General features: G+C 36.0%; 1 protein-coding gene across 1 annotated transcript; it reads left to right on the top strand.

Annotated features, from left to right (window-relative positions):
- Positions 1-531: 531 nt before the first annotated feature.
- exoc3l2a (exocyst complex component 3-like 2a) lies at positions 532-20,615 on the top strand. The gene is made up of 13 exons (XM_678889.9): positions 532-636; positions 4,338-4,866; positions 6,124-6,344; positions 6,711-7,485; positions 9,498-9,612; positions 9,715-9,825; positions 9,932-10,032; positions 10,623-10,733; positions 12,412-12,547; positions 12,635-12,757; positions 12,847-13,002; positions 13,480-13,601; positions 19,090-20,615. Exons 2-13 carry the CDS (start codon positions 4,352-4,354, stop codon positions 19,400-19,402), a joined length of 2,799 nt encoding a protein of 932 aa, XP_683981.7. The 5' UTR covers positions 532-636; positions 4,338-4,351; the 3' UTR covers positions 19,403-20,615.
- The last annotated feature ends 169 nt before the right edge of the window (positions 20,616-20,784 follow it).

The following is a 20,784-nucleotide window of genomic DNA, read 5'->3' on the forward strand; positions in this document are numbered from 1 at the left end:
TTTGTTCTACTTTGGAGTGTATGTAACAGGGAATCAGTGAAATATCAGGAATTGCATTGCATTTAAGGTACTTTTATCCAGCTAAAACACAAAACTGTGAAAGGTTTTACATGGATATATTTATTTAACATTATTATAAACATTATATTTTATATGTAACCCACTCAACCAGCTCTGAAAATAAGCCGCTGTCATTATTAGTGGTGATAAATGCTATGCGTCCATAAACTCTTATTGAATAAGACTCTTGAATGTGGCAATGACAGTGCATCACCTCAGTGTAACTTAATAAATGTTAGGGTGCAGACGGTGTGTTGTAAACATGAATTCACTCTCATGCATGTGTGCCTGCCTGTGTTTTGTGAAGATGTACATGTGTTGAATTAGATGTGTGTGCGTATAAGTGTTATCTGTGTATGCAGGTATGTGTGTATGTTTGTTTAGGGAGGGTGTCTCTTTTTCCTCAGGAAAATGCATCATCATCTGCTAGCAAACTGAACGGCTGCCTCCGACATTCCAATACAAGGCCCCAAAATCTTGGAGACGGAGACAAACACACACTCTGCCCCTCTCTCTGTCACTCTCTCAGACACGGGAATGGATTTGCCCTGAGATCTTTGCCCACTGCAGCACAAGGTAAGAGATACATGTGTAATTGACACTGTATTCATTATATCAATACATATATTTGGATTTTTCTTACGTGAGTTAAATTTTGATCCATAAATTAATTTTTATGGTTTTCTTAAAACACAATTACGTCAGTGTTTGATTAGCATGTGTACTTCTCTAACAAGTTATTATGATTAAAGTTAAAATACTTCTAGGGATGTTTAAGAAATGCTAAATTTGTTAAGACAAAAGACAAAAAAGTCAATATTTATTTGGAAAATTTGGAAAAACTTTGTAATTCCTCTGGATGTAAATTTTTTTTTAGTTGGGTGGTTAAGTAAAATGTAATTTTTGTTTTACAAATTTACAATGACATTTCCTTCAAAGTTAGAATGAGACAAAATCACAACTGGTCATCAAAAAGGGAAAAAAATGAACAAAAATATTCAGACAATTTTACACAATTTTGTGTAACACACACAATTTTAATGTCTGAAGATGAAAAAACAAACTGATAATAAGTGACAATATTTTTATTGCAAATTTGAAAAAACTTCCCAGACATTTATAGAATAAAACAAATATTAGCATTTTATCTAAACTTATAATTAATTAAAAGCAGATTCTTCATTATTTTAAGCTTCAGATTTGAACATCTGACTTATTAATTATTAAACATTAGTTGTTTTTTGTTTTTAATTATAGACAATACTATTATTGTAAATCATCTATTTAATACACTCTATAGAATTTGAAAAACAAATAAGGGAACAAAAAAGATATATCTGTTATTTTTTATTGTTTGTTGTATAATGAATGTTCAAATAATAATAACAAAAACAATAAAGCAGTTTCTGAAGAGTCCTGAAGTCTGGTGTTGATACTATTGAAGATCACCCAGAACTAAATGTATAATCAGTTTGCTTATTTGTTCAATCACAGTAAAGTAATTATTATAATTATAATGAATTCATTTCCATTATGTTAATAATCAAGATCTGGTCCAGACTAATACAGCAGATGTTGTAGTAAGACAAATAACTGTCTGTTACACACACTATTAGAGAAATACACATCTCTTTCCTTTCTAAACAACAACATTTACAAGTGCTGTTTTCCTGGAATTATGTCTGAACAAAAATACTGACCGAAGGTCCACCTGGAATCCAGACAGTAAATAACCAAATTGGTCAGTCAGTTTAATTTAGGTGAGAGGTCCAAGTACTTCTTTAGCTGACGCAAATGCCTAGCACAAAAGTACAATGGTGATGGCTCATGATTGATGAAAGAGTTTGAACCTAGAACCTTTTGGTTCCCAGCCCAGATATTCAACTGTAAAACTGTATGGGGAACTCGGCTCCGAATTAATGCAAAGCAGGGATGCTGAAACACAATCACAGAGGTCACTGTGTGCTACAAAACAGCACCTTTCCTTCCTCGCTCTCTCTCTCTCTCTCTCACTCTCTCTTCACCTCTTTTCGTTAACATGTATTTTAGGTGACTTTATTTCTATGAATTTTTAATCCTAAATGATTTAATATTATAATTCTTTGTCCTGAATGTATAATGTTAACCTGTCGATAGTGATTGCTGATAATTGTATGTATATTGTGCAGAATTTTTCAGTAGATATTATAATAATCACACAAGAGAGCTTGTAGTTTGATAGTGTGTGGTTTGAGAAAATTGGAGGACAGGAAAGTATTCATGACACATCTGTATGGGACCTTCCATTTTAAGAGCTTAAAAACTGCTAGCGTCTTCAAAGACACACAGACATATGCTGTTAATGCACTCAGCACACCGGAATACTGAACAATGAGAATGCAACAAGGCAAAGTCATTTAAGACAGACCTGACAAAGGCGGTTTAAACAGGTTTCAACTCTGGTTACCTTTAAGCAAAATAGTGGACTACGGACGTGCAAGGTGACATGAGATATAGGAAGATCCTGCAAACTATCATTAGTTGCAAGTTAAATGCATTTAACAAATAAACAATAGTAAATACATTAACATTTAAACAGATTTAATTAAAAGAAGAAATAATCCAGTTACTGCAGTGGAATTAAAAAAGTAGTGCAATTATTTTCCTAAAGTAGTTTCAGGCATGTCTTGACTGTATTACAGTTCCAAAACACACATAATTCTGAATAACTTCAGACAAAATTAAGGGTAAGAAACAAGTCCTACAGTCTGGAGCTGTATGAGGAGAGAAAAACTGTAAAATGTCTTGAAATACAGCACTCCTGTCCATTGAATTAGTAGAAATTATTACTTTTGTATTTGTCCATTATTTGGACTATTTGCTGTCTGTTTTTTGTCCTAAGACAAAATGTAGGATTCAATGTCGGATTGATTTTGTATGTGTCTCATTCAAAGCTTTTTGTTAGGTTTGTTTTGGTTTGACTTTTGACAGTAAAATAACTGAAACTGTTTGGCAAAGTGATTTGGAACTGCAGTCAAGACCTGCTGAAACGACTTTAGCTCTGCATTTATTTGAAAATAATTGCACACTTTAGAATTTCCATTAGCCAATCAGAATCGTTCAGCAGCTCCATAGTGTGTATACTTTTTCAAATGGGAATAATATACACCATATATTTATACTTTTGATATTACAGTTCCATATCACTAATCTGAATGATTTCATTTATTTTACAGCCTACTTGTTAAAATCAAATGCATCAGAAACTAGTTCTACACACAGGAGGTGATTGAGGATGAAAATCTAACAAATGTCTCAAATATAGCATCTGATCAGTGTCTTTAGGTGTGGTAACAATAGTATAAGCAGAATATTTGACTTCCTACTATTAAATATATTAGAAAATGATGCACACATGCATTATTTTTCTATTAATTCAATTGCTCGTTGTCATTAATTACTTACATAAATGCCTACTAAAACTCTCTGTTTGACAGCTAGTTGACATCTAGTTGCACACCCTTACAAAAAAAAACTGCAGTAAACCGAAGTAATATTGTAGTACAACAGCAGTAAAATGAAGTATAATTGCAGTAAACTTAAGTACAATTGCAAAATTGCCATACATAATTATAAACACAGTTCAAATATAGTACAATAAAATACAACAGCAGTATAAGTTGCAGTAAACTGGAGTAAAAACAAGTCAATTCTGTCTTTACTGCACTTGTGCTGCTGTAGTTTATTATGCCAATGGTGTGGTAAGAATTGCACTGCGCTTGTGTTTCAAGGATTTTGTTCTTCAACATCTTTCAAGAATATTTTGTCATTTTTTTCAGGGATGTTTTTTGGATTCAAGTAATTTTCTAATTACAATTTTAATTTGCAAAAATGAATAATAAAAGATAACTGCAGTAAACTGAACAGCATTTGTACTGTAGTAGTACTTCAGTTGTTTTGCAGTAGATGTACAGCAGTAGATGTAATGCAGTTGGTTGTATTGTAGTGCTTCAGTTGTATTGCAGTAATACTGCAATATATTTAAATAACACAGTTTTTTCGTGTCCAAAAACTGCACTTTTCAGAAGTTAATTAAAACTACAGTTTTTTTTTTTTTTTAAAACTGCAGTATTTAAAAAAAACTGCAGTAATTTTTTGTAAGGGCATAAATTATACAGGCAAAAGCATACAGGCCACTCGATGTCTAAAGAGGACCATCAAAATAAAGTATTAATGAAGTCATATTTAAACAATTTTAAACTGATAAATTGTGTTGCAATGTCTACTGTGTCTTCTAGTCAACAGCACCAGAATGCCCATCCTCAAAAGGCTGCCCAGAAGGTTCAAGTCTAACCACAGCAATGGTGATGTCCAAAAGAGTAACCTAACTAATGGGGAGCTCATCCTGATGACTAAAAATAGCAACGGGGAACTTATTCTGCCACCGTCTGATCTGAACCCGTTTGAGGGAGCGTGGGCCGGGATGGGGTGGAGTAATGAAGAGGGCAAGGTTTGGGAGAACGGACAGGACTACCAGAGGTCTTCTCAGGTGAGTGAGGCTCTGGAGAATGAAGCCAATGCTGAGCAGCGCGGAGGGTCAAAGGTCACTGAGGGCTCAAGAGAAAAGAGAGGAACTCTGGAACGAATCTGTGGCTCATCACCATTAAAGACCCTTGGCAAATTAGGAAAGGGGCTGCGAATCACTGGAAAAAATGTGTGGGGTGCCACGCCTTCACTACGGAGTGCCACCCTCCCAGCAGCGCCCTCTTCAGGAAAGAAGAAAAAGAACTATCGACGAGCCTCAGAGGAGATCATGACCTTACTGAGGTGAGAATGAGACTGAGGATTTTTCACATTAGATGTCAAGTGTCAATACAAGTTGTTAATGTTAACCATTATTTATAATTGCCTCATCACAATTATGTTTATGACAGATTTATGACAGTTATGTTGTTTATGTCAAGTTATAATAGCGAAGATATCCAAACAATGTCATATTTGTGTTTGAGTGAATTTTGTTTAATGACAGCTGTCATAAGCATGGATTAAATCTCCTTCATATTTATAACATGTGTTTGGTCAAGATTATAATGGTTCCACGGCAGTCTCATGAAGACTCCCTTAAAGTAAAGTGATACAAAAATATTAATAAAAATGCAATAAAAATGATAAAACAGCCCAAACAATTGGAAGACTGAAAAGTGAATTTTCATTTCGTCTCAACTTATTTCTGAAAAACACATTAGGATTGGCACAGACCATGCAGAGTCTATGGCCCAATCCCAATTCTATTTTTGAACCCCTACCCATTCCCCTTCCCCTTGGCCCTTGAAACAGAGTGTAAAGGGGAAGGGCTTCAAAAATTGCCCCTAAGAAGTGGGACACGTCATTATACAGTATGTCATCGCAATCTCTTATTTCATATGAGATTAGACAATGGTGACTGCTGTAGTTATTCCAGTTGCTTTATGTTTTGGCATTTATCTTCAGGAACTCGCTATCGCGGCAATGATATCATGTTATCATAAGAATATAATGTGGCAATAAGATCGTAAATGTACCATGCATTTACATCATGGCCATATTCATCTAGATTACACCAGACACTGTAAAAAGGTCATTCCCGGCCACTAGACTTTTCTGACAACTGGATTAGAGTGTCGTTGAGCGACAGATGTTTGTTGAGGGACTACTCTACAGAGTTTTTAATAGGGATTATAGATGGCAAAATTTTGCGGGTTTTTATAAAAGCATGATGGTAAAACACGAACGGGGTTATGAATATAGTAAAACATGTGCTTGTTTGTTGTAAAAATTCATAATAATGATAAAAACACTCATTTGTATTGGGCCTGTATTTATTGTTCTATGAGTAAAGCATTTGACAATATTTAAGTAATTGTACCACCCTTATTATGCATGACTGTAAAAATTGCATATAATTATTATATGTGTCATTGTTTGCCATTTTTTGTTTGTTTTTATTCTGACCACATTGTAACCAAGCTATTAAGAAACCCTGTTATATAGTTTATTAGATATTTAAAGGTATTTGAAACAAGAGTTTGTATCTTCTCTTCTCAGGTTGACCGGCCGTCGTAAGGACAGTGAGCGTAGAGATAGTCTACCTGCAGGTGATCTGACCGCAGAAAATGATGAAGACAGTCGCAGGCGTCCCTCATTCCTACGCATGGTCAGTCTGAGCAAACTCAGAGGAGATTCACTAACAAACCGCAGCTCACAGGAAGACGACCAAGAGTCAGTAGAAGAAGAACCACCAGTCAAACGCAGAGAGCCACTATCAGGTACTGCTGTGCTTTTGCTTTCGTCATATCTGTACTTATTTGTACTTCTTAGGGCACGTACAAAGTGTAACTATTATGTTCACAGTCAGAGGTCTGCATGTTTGACCTGTAACACCTTGCTCTTAATGAGCTATAGCACGGTCCAAAAGATCCAGTGAGTCATTGGCCAATTAGCAAACACATTGCCAGAGACAGGAAATGACATACTTTCTTTGTGCACTAGATCCTTACTGATAAGCTCAGCACAAGGAGAGAAAATCGGAACCGTCAATTCACGGCCTGTTCCAAAGACAACAAGGCCTCGAGCGAATAAACACATGACCGTAAAGGAAAATGAACTCTGTTTAATCTCTCTTTCCTGCTCAGTGTTGGAGATCCTGCAGTTGGTGAATCAGAGAGACCTGCTTCTTGCCGACACGCACATCCAAGAGTTGGAGAGGGAGTGTGAACTTGATCCCTCCCCTTTGACACAAACCACACCCACTTCGACCACACCCAGCAACATGACCACTCCTACCCTCGCCTCACCTCCCTGGTTCCCCTTGTTGCCTGGTTCAGGGAGTGAGGATTCAGGCCCAAGCATGTGGGATGCTGGACTTCGCAAAGTTAAAGATGTAGAGCTGCTCTACGAGGCTCTTCAGAGGGAAATGTGGGATGTTGTGAGAGAGTCGCTGCGTCAGCCGTGCAGCGGGCCTCAGCTTGGCCTGGTGGTGCTGGTCATTCAACAGGAGGAGCAGGCCGACAAAGTCTGGGCTATGCGATTGGAGGCCCAATCCAATGCCCAAGCCGTAGACCAATCTGAAGACCACCCCCGGCCCTCCAAACGTCCCAGGAAACTGCGGCAACGGTGGGTGGAGGCTGTGGGAGAGGCAGCTGACTGGTGTCTCCCACAACCAGGAGGCATCGCCGCAGGGCAGATGGGCATGTATTTGGAGCGTTTGAGGGGCAGGGTGGTGGAAGATATGGACGCAGCACGAAGAAATGTGGTGGCGGTTTATCCGGAGGAGTTTGGAGTGTTTCAGGTCTACATGCAGAGCTATCACAGGGCAGTTGCCAAACGCCTTAAGACCATCACTTGTGGACCCATTCAGATCACAGACACATACTCGCTGCTGGACTGGATCTACAACATTTACAACAGGTATTTGCACATGTAGACTCAGACACTGAGGTGTGTTTTCTATTTTTACACACACCTTTCCTGCAATCACATTCCACACTGGGCTTGCTTTAATGACCCAGTGGAAGAATGAGCTCTGGTCTATAAATAACATATGCATTGTTTACCAGAATGAACAACACCGGTACTCAATACCTGGGAGAATTACTGTACACATGCACAACACCACTCTTGTGTACTTAAAGTAGCCATGCTACTGTCTTAACTACATTCTTAGGTGATAAACTATTTAGCTCATAAAGTCTGTGTGAAAAACAAAGTCATCCTGCCAATTTTATAAATGTTATTGTCATTGATCAAATTGTGAACGACTGGTTCATTTAGTGAAGTTTTAAAACTAATTTCGGGAGAAGCACACACATATCGTCACCTTAGAATTATAAAGATCTATCTGACAATTTTGTCAAAATTGAGGTATTGACATATTCTTATTAAATGACAACTTATTTATATTATGTGAGTTTTTTTATAAGTTGTTTATTTTAAGACTTTTTATATAAAAAACAAACGTTACACACATACTTCTTGCTATTGAATGCAACAATATCTCAAAATCATTCAGAACACGGATAGAAACTTATAATTCCATAGTGAACAAATTCTCTATCACACTTATCACACCATCAGAATCAAAGAGAATTCCCATAGATAACCAAGCTCATCCTACCTCATCTCATCGATTTTGCATCCCTCCTCCACCCCAACTCCACATCTGTAACCAGATCCATACTAAGCACGGGGAGGGGAGCGTTCTGGGATCCGCTTAGGCACTGAGCTCGTATTCTTTTCCCTCGCTCTTGATGGAGAGAATGCCTCGAGCTCACATGTCTTTCCGGCCTCAGAGCCCTCTCCCTGGACAGCACGCTAAATATGCTTATTTTGATCTGGTTTCTATGTGTGGGTGTGAACTTGTGAATTTGTTTAAATTTAAACGTTGTTCTCTGGACCTTCATGTTTAAATTAGACTTCTGTCTGGTTGCATACGGTGCTCAGCATATATAAGTACATCCCTCACAAATCGATCTTGTGAATTCATATTTTTAATAGGAAACTATACAATATTATATTTGAGCGTATACATTAAATTAGTCAGTACTGAAGCCAAATCTGGAGAGTATCTAACAAAATAACTTACGATAGCAGTCCAAAAACTAGTACACCCAAATGTATGTGTTATAGAAAAACATTAAATACAAATTTTAAAAATCAAGAGAAGCAATTTTTTAGTAGAAATTCTGTAGGTTGTAATATTTTTTGCAATATTTTACTTGAATATAATTGTATTATCTGCCAATTTCTAAATATGTTTGGTGACTAAAATATTATTTTAATAAATCTGTTTTGTTTAAATGCACCAAAATACTTTGCCTATATTCACCGAGAAATAGATTTAAATATTCATTTTTAAAATAGGGTGTACTCAGTTATGCTGAGCACTGTATATTGGACAATTATTGACTGCCTCTACATGCATTTTCTTGTCATGGAAATAAAGTTTCAACAAACACTAGTAGAGTTTAAAGAAACTAAATGACCTACGATGCACAGAAAATTCAACCAGTCAGAGAGCTGCAGTAATAAAAGTGCACCAAAAGAGATCTTTTCCACGCCCAATGAAGCACCACAAATCAAGCAGCACAACAAATCAAGCTAGTGTTCCACACGTCAGTGTCATTGGCACATTTTAAGATTTGATTATGAGAAAAAAAGTCTTACAAAGAAAGATGGACTCATAAGAGTATATTATTATTATTCATATTAATATTATAAATCTCTCTTTCATTTTGAGGCTTTTTAAAATTACAATTAGAAATGTGTTTTTAATAGAAAAGTAAAAAAATGTCTTGTTTACCTCGTTTGGCAAAACATCTTGACTGTAGTCTGACTGCTTCACATTATAAACATTGCTTCCTCAACACAAACCCACCACTGAACTGACTCCTGCACTAGTTCTGACTGTGAGTGTCCCATAGGGACGTCTTGGCTACAGTTGGAGCAATGGGCACAATAGTGTGTGAAGCACTCGATCCTCTCCTGCCTGACGATGTCATAGATAGGCTGGAACAGGACTGTGTCGAAACTGTTTGGGTAAAACTCATTAATTAGTCACTAATTGATCATTGTATTTTTTAAATAAATATTAATCTTTGGAGTTAAAATAATATCCATTGCGTGTGTTTGGTTGTGCAGGACAAAATAACTACAGAGCTCCCGCAGGTTTTGGAGGATGAAGAAAAGCGGTGGGTTCAGACGCTGCACATTGAAGAGTATCAGTCTGGCCTCGCACGTTCTGTCATACAGGTAACACAATCTTGCACATGTATTCAGAAAGTGTATACAGAATGTATACAGAATACCCAAAGGGTAGCATCATCATGAAATGTTGTTCTGTCTTGATCTGTTTTAGAGGCTGAAGGTAGATTTGGACAGATCGACAGCTGTCAGTCAGCCTCTAGGAGCTCGTGTTGCTCGCTGCACCTTGAATGGACTTGCAGATTTCCTGCACAGGTAAGCTACGGATAACACCAATTGTGACAATAGACAAAACAAAATATTTGGTCAGTCACACAAAGGATGTTGTATCATTGTATCAAGAACTTGTTTCTTTGGTCTAACTCAGTGTTTCTCAACCATGTTCCTGGAGGATCACCAACATTGCATGTTTTTGATGTCTCCCTTTCTGTCACGCCCATTACAGGTCTTTCAGTCTCTGCCTATGAGCTGATGATCTGAATCAGGTGTGTTTGGTTAAGGAGACATGGAAAATGTGCAGAGCTGGTGTTCCTACAGAAACGTGGTTGAGAAAAACTGATATAACATTTTTAGACATTTAATTTACGAGTTCCTAAAATAAGTTTATGTTAGGATGCATTACTCTATATCTAAGTCTCTATTCAAAGTCTGATTCAAAAGCAAGCTGTAAACATGTCTTAATCACTGGAGGGACTAATATGTTTGACACAGAAAAACTAAACAAGTTCTAATCATTCTAATAAATGTGTGGCACTTTTTTACACTGTTCCCTCTATTTTATTTAGCAAGTGTCTTTTTCATCTCTCTTTAAATGTAAAATAATGAACTGTTTGTATGGTGTTTAGCTTCCAGAGAAAAATCGAGATGTTCCACAACACACAATCAGAGTTTGGGGATCATGGAGATGGTTACATCTCCAGGACCATTGCTCTTGTCAACTGTGTTCCACCATTCAGGTTTGTTTTGTTTTCTTATTCACCCTACATATCTATTCAACTTCTCTCATCCTTAAGTAAACTCAAAGGTCTAGTTAAATCAAAATAACGTTTTTTAGATGTTAGTATCAGTATGTAAGTCTTCAATGATATCTAAAAGCTAGAAATAATAATAATAAATGCCGCCTTTATGGACACCCAAGGTTGCCTTACAACAAGCATCAACAGCAATAACAGAACAAATTAAAACAATTAATAAAACGTTGCCAAACAAGATTTTAAATGCATGTAAAGAGTTGCAGGTACAAACACATCATGAGCATAAAATAACATGATAAAAATATTCAAAAGAAAGCCTGCTTAAAAAGATGGGTCCTGAGATGAGATTTAAAAGTGTGAAGACTATCACTACTCCTTAGATCCAGGGGAAGCCAGTTCCATAGTCGAGGAGCCGCGGAGCTGAAAGATCTGGCATCCATTGTGCTTAATCGAGTGCGAGGTGGCACCAGAGAGAAAGAGTTGGCTGTTGTAAGAGTGTGGGAAGTAGTATAAATATTGGTGAGATATTGAGGAGCAAGATTATGAAGTGTCTTAAAAGTGAGAAGTAGTATTTTAAAATTAATACGAAACTTTACTGGAAGCCAGTGACGTGTGGTACAAAACAGAAACAAAATTTGCGTGTTGAAGATGTAAAACTGATATAAAGATGTAGAGCTTGCAGTTTGTTACGTCCACCTAAATGGATCAATGCATTTATTTACGTCCGGACATACTACAGTTTCTCATCAAATCTTGACCAATCAAGTCCTCTCTAGTATCTGACATGCCCCGCCCTCTTCAAGACACTTCTCATTTGATGCAATGATCGCAACCACTCTTTCTGGCAGAGCTGTGATAAAACAACACACTATTGGCTGCTTTTAAAAGGAGAGGAGCTACTTTATGTCCTGCCATTTCTTTTTTTTAAGTTAAGATAAAAACATCAAATAAAATATGCACATTTTAAAACACTTCATGGGACTTTTAAGGGAAAAATAGGTAGCACTTTATGTCGATCGTCCCTTTAGACATTTTGTTAACTATATTGTAATTTTACATCTGCCTGTCAACTGGTAGTCATTAGAGTATTTGTAGACTGTCTGCTTAATATCTGATAACACTTTTGAGGGTCCCTCAACAGACCTTCTACTACCTGTAAGTAACTTTGAACATTTAAAGTCTAGTAACCCTAAACTCAAAGTAACAGTTTGGTTATGAGATATAATTGACATGGATGATCCAATGATCCAATGTTATATATAGTTAGCAGAATGTCTATACTAAATTATTTCACTTATCAGTTTTATTCTTCTGAGAAATACACTGTAGACTACAAACTGGTAATTTCTACCAGGACAGTATTCTGTTATGTGAAGAGGCATTTCCTTCAGCCACAAAACACAATACACTGCAATGAATAATTAAACTAAAGGTAAAACATCTGACATTTTAGATGTTCATCCTTTTTAAAGAATGAGACCGTTTATAATAATGTGTATTTTTAAATAAAAAAAAAGTTAAAATATTAGTTTGTATTCTATTCAGGACAATAACGTCTTTAAAAAGCTAATGAAATCAATATACAAACAATAAAAGCTGTTTAAAACAACAACACAATTGAATAGCATCGAAATAATATCTTATCTGGAATCCTGTGCAGGAATTTCGTGGAGCGCTGTCGTCTGTGTGACACTGTTGGCAGTGAGGACATGTCCCAGCGAGCTCAGTCCTCTCTGGAGCGCATTGTTAGCCAGTCGGTGCGAGTTCTTTCAGACATACTGTTTGAAAACATCAGGGTGAGACGCACATGCACACGTTCGCATCTGGCACAGATATAATATATCCCTAATGCATTCGTTAACGATTTTCTGGCATGATTTCAGCCATTCTTCGATAAGCTGGTGAAAAGGAAGTGGCTGGATAACAATGAGGCCTATGAGAGTATTGAGATGACCATTAAACAGCACTTTAAGAAGTTCCGCAGGATGGACTGCCCTCCATATCAGGTATTATTTACACACACAAACCCACTCACACAAACATTCTCTTCGGTCGGTTGGTTGGTTGTTTGACTGATCATCTCATTGACCGACAGGCATTGGTGAATGAGGTGCACAGGCAGGTCCTGGTTGAATATGTTCGTGCCATCATGAGGGGGCGGGTCATCTGTACATCCCTCAAAATGAGAAAGAGACTAGCATTCCGGCTGCAGGACGAAGCCAAACAGATGAAGGCACTTTTTAAAGACCTGGTTAGTGCTGCTAGCTTTCATACTTCACATCATTTTGTGTCTTACATTATCCTAAAGGTTTTACTCAAATACCAGTTTCTATATTGTGTATTAATATTTTAATCAAAAAACAAATAAAAAGTGCTTCAAGGTAATTCATGTATTGGTGCTCTTTGAGTAAGGGACTTCTTAGGGAAGTATGAAAAGGCATGGAGAGAGGGATCTGGATGCAGACCTGGTGCAGTGCAATCTGAGCTGCATCCAATGCTTTTGAATGCGCTCACCTAACCCCACCCCTAACCCTACCCGTCACAGTGGCATCATGCACATTGAGTGCATTGTGTCTGACATTGCATCGCTGAGTGATGCAATCTCAGCTTGCATCATAAAGGCTGCATCCTGATACTATTGAGGCATTGACCACTTTTTTCACTTAAAAGTGCCTTGAACTATATATATATGATCTTCTCATCTTTTCTTTTTCTTTTCTTTTGTCAGGAATCAACTTCCTTCTGGTTGGACAGTGTGATTGTTCACCTCGCTGACATCATTGTGTTGGAGGACACTCCCTCTATTCAGATGGAGGTTGGGGTTTTGGTGAAGGAGTTTCCAGATATACGGTAAGACCACCTTTTTCTAGACCATTGTCATTGATATGTGATAAAACTGATGGAGTTTAACCACTAGTAAGGTGTGCATTTTAGAACCTTAATAATATGCATGCTATTTCTTTAAAACACCACTAGTTGGATTTGTGCTTAGCAGTGTTTGCAAGAAATGGCAGGTATACTATTTTGGCTCACCCACTACTAATCTCTAGGTCCAATTGGGGATTTACATTGTCTCACTGCTTAAAGAAATCCAATCAAAATGGTCCAACTTTCACAAACCAGCTTCCCGCTCCAGAAAGAAGCCACTATCTACACCTCCATTCTATAACGCCATTTCTAAAATGTGCATACAGAGACAAGCACAGCACACTCTTTCTTACTCTTCAGACTACAGTAGGTCACACTAGACGTTGGACACACTGTATGTCTATGGATGCTGCAATTGTCATAATAGGATGTTATTGTCCAGCTCATGAGACCAAAATGTGTGATTAATAACAATATTTGTTGTTAATTTTTCAAAAATTCAAATGAATTTGTTAAAGTAGTAATATTACACTATTACAAACAAATTACATCCATCTGACCTTTACTATCTAAAAGGTTTTTTACAATGGAAAATGTTTTTTGTTTATTCATTTTGCTTTGGCTTAGTCCCTTATTTGTCAGGGGTCGCCACAGCGGAATGAATTACCAACTATTCCAGCATATATTTTACACAGCGGATGCTCTTCCAGCGTTGGGTAACACCCATACACACTCATTCACACTCATACACTATGGCCAATTTAGTTTATTCAATTCACCTATAGTGCATGTCTTTGGACTGTGGGGGAAACTGAAGCACCCGGAGGAAGCTCATGCAAACACAGGGAGAACATGCAAACTCCACATAATGCCAACTGGTCCAGCTGGGATTCAAATTAGCAACCTTCTTGCTGTGAGGTGACAGTACTAACCACTGAGCCACCATGTCGACAAGTTTTTTGTTTAGATTTTAAAAAATGATTTTAAATTATTTTTGATTAAAATGTTCTTTGAAAACTTTTTTACAAAGGGTTTTTGGGCATCCGAACAATATTCTTTAACCATTTTGTTTTTAAGAGCTTGTATGACATTTATTCATTTTTATAGTGAGTTTATAGTTTGGTTCTTTAGTTTTTGGGTAACACTTTACAAAAAGGTTCATTAGTTAATGCATTTACTAACATGAACTAATCATGAACAACACTTGTACAGCATTTATTAATCATAATTGAACATTTGCTAGTGCATTATTAACATCCAAACTCATGCTTGTTAACATTAGTTAATGCACCGTGAGTTAACATGAACTCACAATGAACAACTGAATTTTCATTAACTAATGTTAACTAACATGAACAAATACTGTTGTAAATGTGTTGTTCATTGTTTGTTCATGTTAGTAAATGCATTAAGTAGAATTAACTAATGAACCTTATTGTAAAGTGTGACCCGTTTTTGTACTATACAAATTCCAATAGATTACTCACAGGTGTGCTAGAGTAATTGTTTTGTATTATTGTTTTTTAACAACCATAACCTGCGCTGATTTATGACTGCAATCATGTTTTCTATGAGAATAAAGCTTTGCCAATGACACTTGAGGACTGGAAGCAGGTGTTGTTTAAAAACTCAACGGAGCAAATATTAAAGTGAAACAAACCATGCTTTATGGGTTTTTTTTTTGGAGAAAGTAACAGTATTTAGGAACAGAAATGTAATAATCAAATGAAAAAGAACACTGCATAGTCTTCATCACATAAACAATTCAATAAAATGAATCTTTATTAGACTTTTTTATGCACTACTAAAATGATTTAAACTATAAAATGTTTACCCAGTCACAGGCCTTAAAAACACATGCAGATGATAAACTTTTACTCTATTATGGTTAAATTCTGCAGTGTCTCATCAAATCTTGTGTGTTTGACCTGTGGTTTTTGGACAACTATAATCCCAACTCAAAATTGCATATGCTAAGATGTGACTATTGCGAATGCACACATTGTGATGTTGATGCTGAAACGATATATTGTGTAGCCCCAGTGTTTGCTAATTTTTGCACTTTGATCTTTATTTTTTGTTAGATTAGTTCCAGTTTTGTCTTTGGTACTGACTAATCTAATGTATATGCACAAATATATTACTGTAAAGTATCGCATTGAAATTGTATGTGGACTGTTTGTTTGACTACATTTTAAAACATTTAGGTAATCCTACATCCCTAAAGTTTATTACTGTAGAACAGGATGCAGACTTTACATTTTATATAATCGGAAGGAACCTTTTTTATTAGCTCCTCTGTACTTTAATATGTAATGCTGCAAGTATACGTAACTATACAATTAATAGAATTCAGCCGAACGCTTTTAGACCTGCGGAAGGGTAGAACCTGAACTCTGTCATCTTAAAGTGCTTTCATTCATGAAAAATCTGACATGTTCCCCTCTCATTTCCTTGAGGACTATTTTTCCCAACACCTCTCTGTTTCCTGAGGTCATTCTAAGAATGTCTGACTGAAAATAGTTACCGTGGTGCTGCGTCCCAGTGCCAGCTTTCCTTCATGTGGACGGCAGGGAAGAGCACACAGTAAACAGGGGAATGGGTGAGATGTGACCCCGCTTTTGTCCAGTGTTTTTGTTTGAATGTGTGTGTGTGTGTGTGTGTGCTCACGCTCAGTGACTGGCTGGCAGTGCTCCTGCTTGCTGACGCACGACCCTCCTCAACAGACAGGAAGTGGCTGTGGAGTACTTCCTGTTCCTGCCAGGTCACAGGAGACTGACTGGTGCCACACTCCAATCAAACATACACACACACACACCAGCTAAAGATCAAAAGACAAAAGAGTGGAGGCTACTTAACTCCTCTCTGTGTTTAGCGGCGCAGTTTCCTGTTTTTGACTGTCTGTCTGTGTTAAAGTCTGTCACCGACACACACTGTCACATTGTTATCTATAGGCAGGACATGCCATCTTCTTAGTGTACAGTGCTGAATTTGCTCTTTGAGCCCTATAAGCACTGTCAAGGGATCATTACAGAGAAACCCTTTTGGCTTCCAGCGTCCACAAGACTTGAATTAATGTAGTGACTTTCCTCCCATTTATCTCTTTTTTAATGTTGATTTGTTCAATTGACAACAATCTGAGGATGAAAACAGCTGACAGGAAAGAGGCTTTTGAATCTATGTTCTGATCAACACAACCTTACAGCAACCTTTTGGACTTGATGATCTAGGCACAAAGTCTAAAGCGCATTGCGGAGAAGCATTAAGGGTGTGTCGGAATCCACTTTTGCTATTTTAAGGACAGAAAAATATGCTCTGTGCCCTGGTGCAACGTCTAACAGGACAGTGCTTATTCTCTTAACGAGTTATGGGTGTGTTTTGAACATAACGTGCATTAAAGCAACCAGAGTCTCATCCCACGTTATTTTTATGATTCAGTTGCGTTACGCCATGGTGCATTTGCTATTTACATGGCAGACTATGTAAAAGAAAAAACTGTTTACTCCTTAGTAAGGAGAAGTAAGGAAACTGTGTTGTACGCACTCCACTGAAGACATCCATTAGCGTACATATTTAATTTTGTTTGTTAAGCACAAATATTTGTTTCAAAACTATTTCTAAATTCAGTTTTAATTTCCAGCAAATTAATAAATGAACAATAATAATGAAGTGTGGTCAAAAAGCTAAGTTATGTCCAAACACACGTTCTATTCTTATGCCCTATGGTGATGCAGATGTCTCTAATACCTGACAGGTGGACAAATCTAAACTTGTTTTTAGCAAAACAAATATAAATATGCTGTACATCCTGTGTGTATTAAGCAATGTGTAAGCATTTGGACCCGCACAGGCACATAACTAACGCAAACTGTGCTGGACTTTAGACCAGGTTTTAGATGGTCAATGGCGCAGTCTATTTCAGTTCCTTAAAATAGCTACACTCCAACAATGTTCCTTTACAAACTTTATGCATCCATAAGTCCAAAAAATGCTGCAAATGGATTTGCTATTTAAACACTGTGGCGCAAAACGTTAAAATTAAGGTTAAAAGTGTCTTGTGATCACTTAAGATCGTTCTTAAGATCTATCGGTGCTTTAGATCTGTCGGGTTCAGGCTGTGGAATGAATTTTTTTCTCATATACACTGATTGGCATGATAATGCGTTCACAGTGATATGCATCGTTATAGAGATGAACAAATGCATATTTATATTATCTTTTTTATTTTAATTATTAATTTTATTATTTAGGATACAAATCAGAGCAAACTATTCCTCACTGTTTCGAGGGCTGACCCCCATACATGTTGTTTTGACACCCTTCAGGGGGGATCAAAAATTAATTAAGGGGGTCAATCCCCCCTAATCTCCCTGTAATTCGAACCCTGTGTAACCCTATGTTCAGTGCACATGTTAGTTTTTAAGTGACAGTTTCGTTCAGTTCAGTACAGTTAGGGAGAAGAAATGGCAAACTTGCTACTTTAATATTGTTATTGTCAACAGCAGTGTTACTTTTTCCATGTAGAGTGTTCAGCATAAGTGAGCACATTACCTTTTAAAAATCCCTTTTTTTTTTTTTTTCATTTTTCTGTGAAAATAGCCAATAACTTTTGGTGCATTTGAACAAATTAAAATGAGTTATTGTAAAACATAAAAAATTTAATTCAATTAATTAATAAATAAATTAAAATATTATATAGTATTATATATATACAGACTACAATGAATAAAAGAGTAAGACTGCAAAATTTAACAATACAGACTACTTTTTTTTTCCAATACAGACTACAAAATTTCTCTTGGGTTTTCCTGTTCATTAAAATTATATTTAATTTTTAATTATTATAAAATAATACATATTTCAAATTATATACCCAATTTGATATTGATAACATTAATTTCTGTGCACTAATTTTTAGACTTTGATATACATATTTTTGTTAGATTAGTTCCATTTTTTTGTTACTGACTAATCTAATGGTTATGCACAAATATATTACTGTAAAACATGCTACAGAAAATATTCATTTAAAAGAGAGACCTGTTAGGGGTATACACATTTGTGCTGAGCACTGTAGCTACTGTATGTTTGTTTGACTACATTTTAAATTGATTATTGGTGACCCTTCAAACCTAAATTACATTACATTAAGATTACCTTTGTAAACATCTAATACTCCACGAAAGTTAATATTTATAATAATTAATAACACCCATATATGTAAAATCTCAACATAAATATTAATTTGTTTTATATGATAGATTTTGAAGTTATATTTATTGCTGCTTTTTCTTTTATTCATTGTGAACTAATGCTTATTTATGTTGACACTTTATTTTAACTATATTCAAATATTTTTCAACCTTGGACAATGTATCTCTCTAGTTAAGTGCAAATGTACTAGGAATAATGAAATATTAATATCTGAATGTGAAATATGAGTGATTACGCCCTCTCTCTTTGCTCACAGGAGGAGACACATCTCTGCGGTTTTGAATGTGCGAGGGATGGTGCATCAGACGGACCGTCAGGAGATTCTAGCTGTCGTCCGGGACTTAGAGAACAGTGACAGCTCCATCAATCTGCCCCGTGAACGTGCCCTGTTTTCTGAGATTGCAGTGGCCAAAGACATGTCCTGTCTGGGGCTGGTTTTGATCCGCTTCGGTTTGACTGTGTCTTCATGGGTCGCCAGCGCCCGACCGCACCGTAACCACAGCAGGAGGAGCTGGAATGAGAAACACAAAGAGGGCAGACCACAATCGAAACGCTTCGCTGAGAATTAAGATACAGCGTAATTACAACACATTAGCAACCCATAAATACACAGCATTATAATCAAAGCAAATCAGTATAACATTAAGCAAAATGTCTTTAGACTAGTTTTAGGCTAGATTAAGTGTGGATGGAACTAGGGCTGAACGATTTTACAAAAAAAATTATCTAATTGCACTTTATTTTACCAATATTCTGATTGTTAATTAATATGTGCCTTTTTAAAAACTGTTTGTATTATTCAACAAAGAGGAATTAATCAGTATATAGTATCTGATCAACACAATGTTAGTGTATAGTGTAATTAATAGCTCTCTTCCTAAAATAAAAATGTCATACTTGATCACACAAGCGAAAAATATAATTAATTACTCAGTTATAGTTTGCGTTAGAGTAACAAATGTGTGTTATTCTGACGTTAAAGGGATAGTTCACCCAAATATGAAAATCCTGTCATTGTTTATTTACTCTTCACCCGTTTCAAATCTTCTTTTTACTTTCTGTCTTCTGTTGAACACAAAAGAAAATATTTTGAAGAAAGACGAATGCCTGCAACTATTAAATTCTACATTACACTGTAAAAATAGTGGGATCCACACAATCTGTTTGTGTTAGAACATGAAGAAATTAGGTAACTTGTTAGTTTTTACAAATTTAAGTTGATTGAACTGAAAACAGTTCCTAAAAACACCAATAATTATGTTGTTTTGGCTCTCTTAAAATAGGTAGTTTGAACAAGCAGCAAAGGTAACTTTTTGAGGGTAGAAAAAACAGATACTATGGAAGTCAATGGTTACACGTTTTCAGTATTCTTCCAACTATCTTCTTTTGTGTTCAACAGGAAAAAAGAAACTCATATACAGTTGAAGTCAGAATTATTAGCCACCCTACATTAACACCCCCCCCCCCTTTATTTTTAATATATTTATGTTTAATATTTATAGCGATGGTTTGTTTTGTAGACTATCAAAAAAAAAAAAAAAAAAAAAAATATATATATATATATATATATATATATATATATATATATATATATATATATATATATATATATATATATATATATATATATAGCTTGAAGGGGATAATAATTTTGACCTTAAAATGGTTTTTAAAAATTAAAAATTGCTTTTACTTCAGTGAAAATAAAACAAAAAAGACTTTCTCCAGAAGAAAATATATTATCTGACATACTGTGAAAATTTCCTCGCTCTGTTAATCATCATTTGGGGAAAAAAAAAAAAATAAAATAAAAAAGTTCAAAAGGGGGCTAATAATTCTGACTTCAACTGTAAATTTGTGCGTAAATAGTGTGAATTTTCATTTTTTGGTGAACTATACCTTTAAATACCATTAACAAATGGCATCACTTCACTACTTTTCATCAGCAGTA

This window comes from Danio rerio, chromosome 5 (assembly GCF_049306965.1).
Source record: "Danio rerio strain Tuebingen ecotype United States chromosome 5, GRCz12tu, whole genome shotgun sequence".
NCBI classification, from domain to species: domain Eukaryota; kingdom Metazoa; phylum Chordata; class Actinopteri; order Cypriniformes; family Danionidae; genus Danio; species Danio rerio.

Excerpts from the sequence above, each read along its gene's own strand:
- exoc3l2a (XM_678889.9), top strand. The coding sequence starts at position 4,352 with ATGCCCATCCTCAAAAGGCTGCCCAGAAGGTTCAAGTCTAACCACAGC. Across the intron at positions 9,613-9,714 it reads ACTGTGTCGAAACTGTTTGG|GACAAAATAACTACAGAGCT; the intron begins GTAAAACTCATT and ends TTGGTTGTGCAG. Across the intron at positions 10,734-12,411 it reads AACTGTGTTCCACCATTCAG|GAATTTCGTGGAGCGCTGTC; the intron begins GTTTGTTTTGTT and ends AATCCTGTGCAG.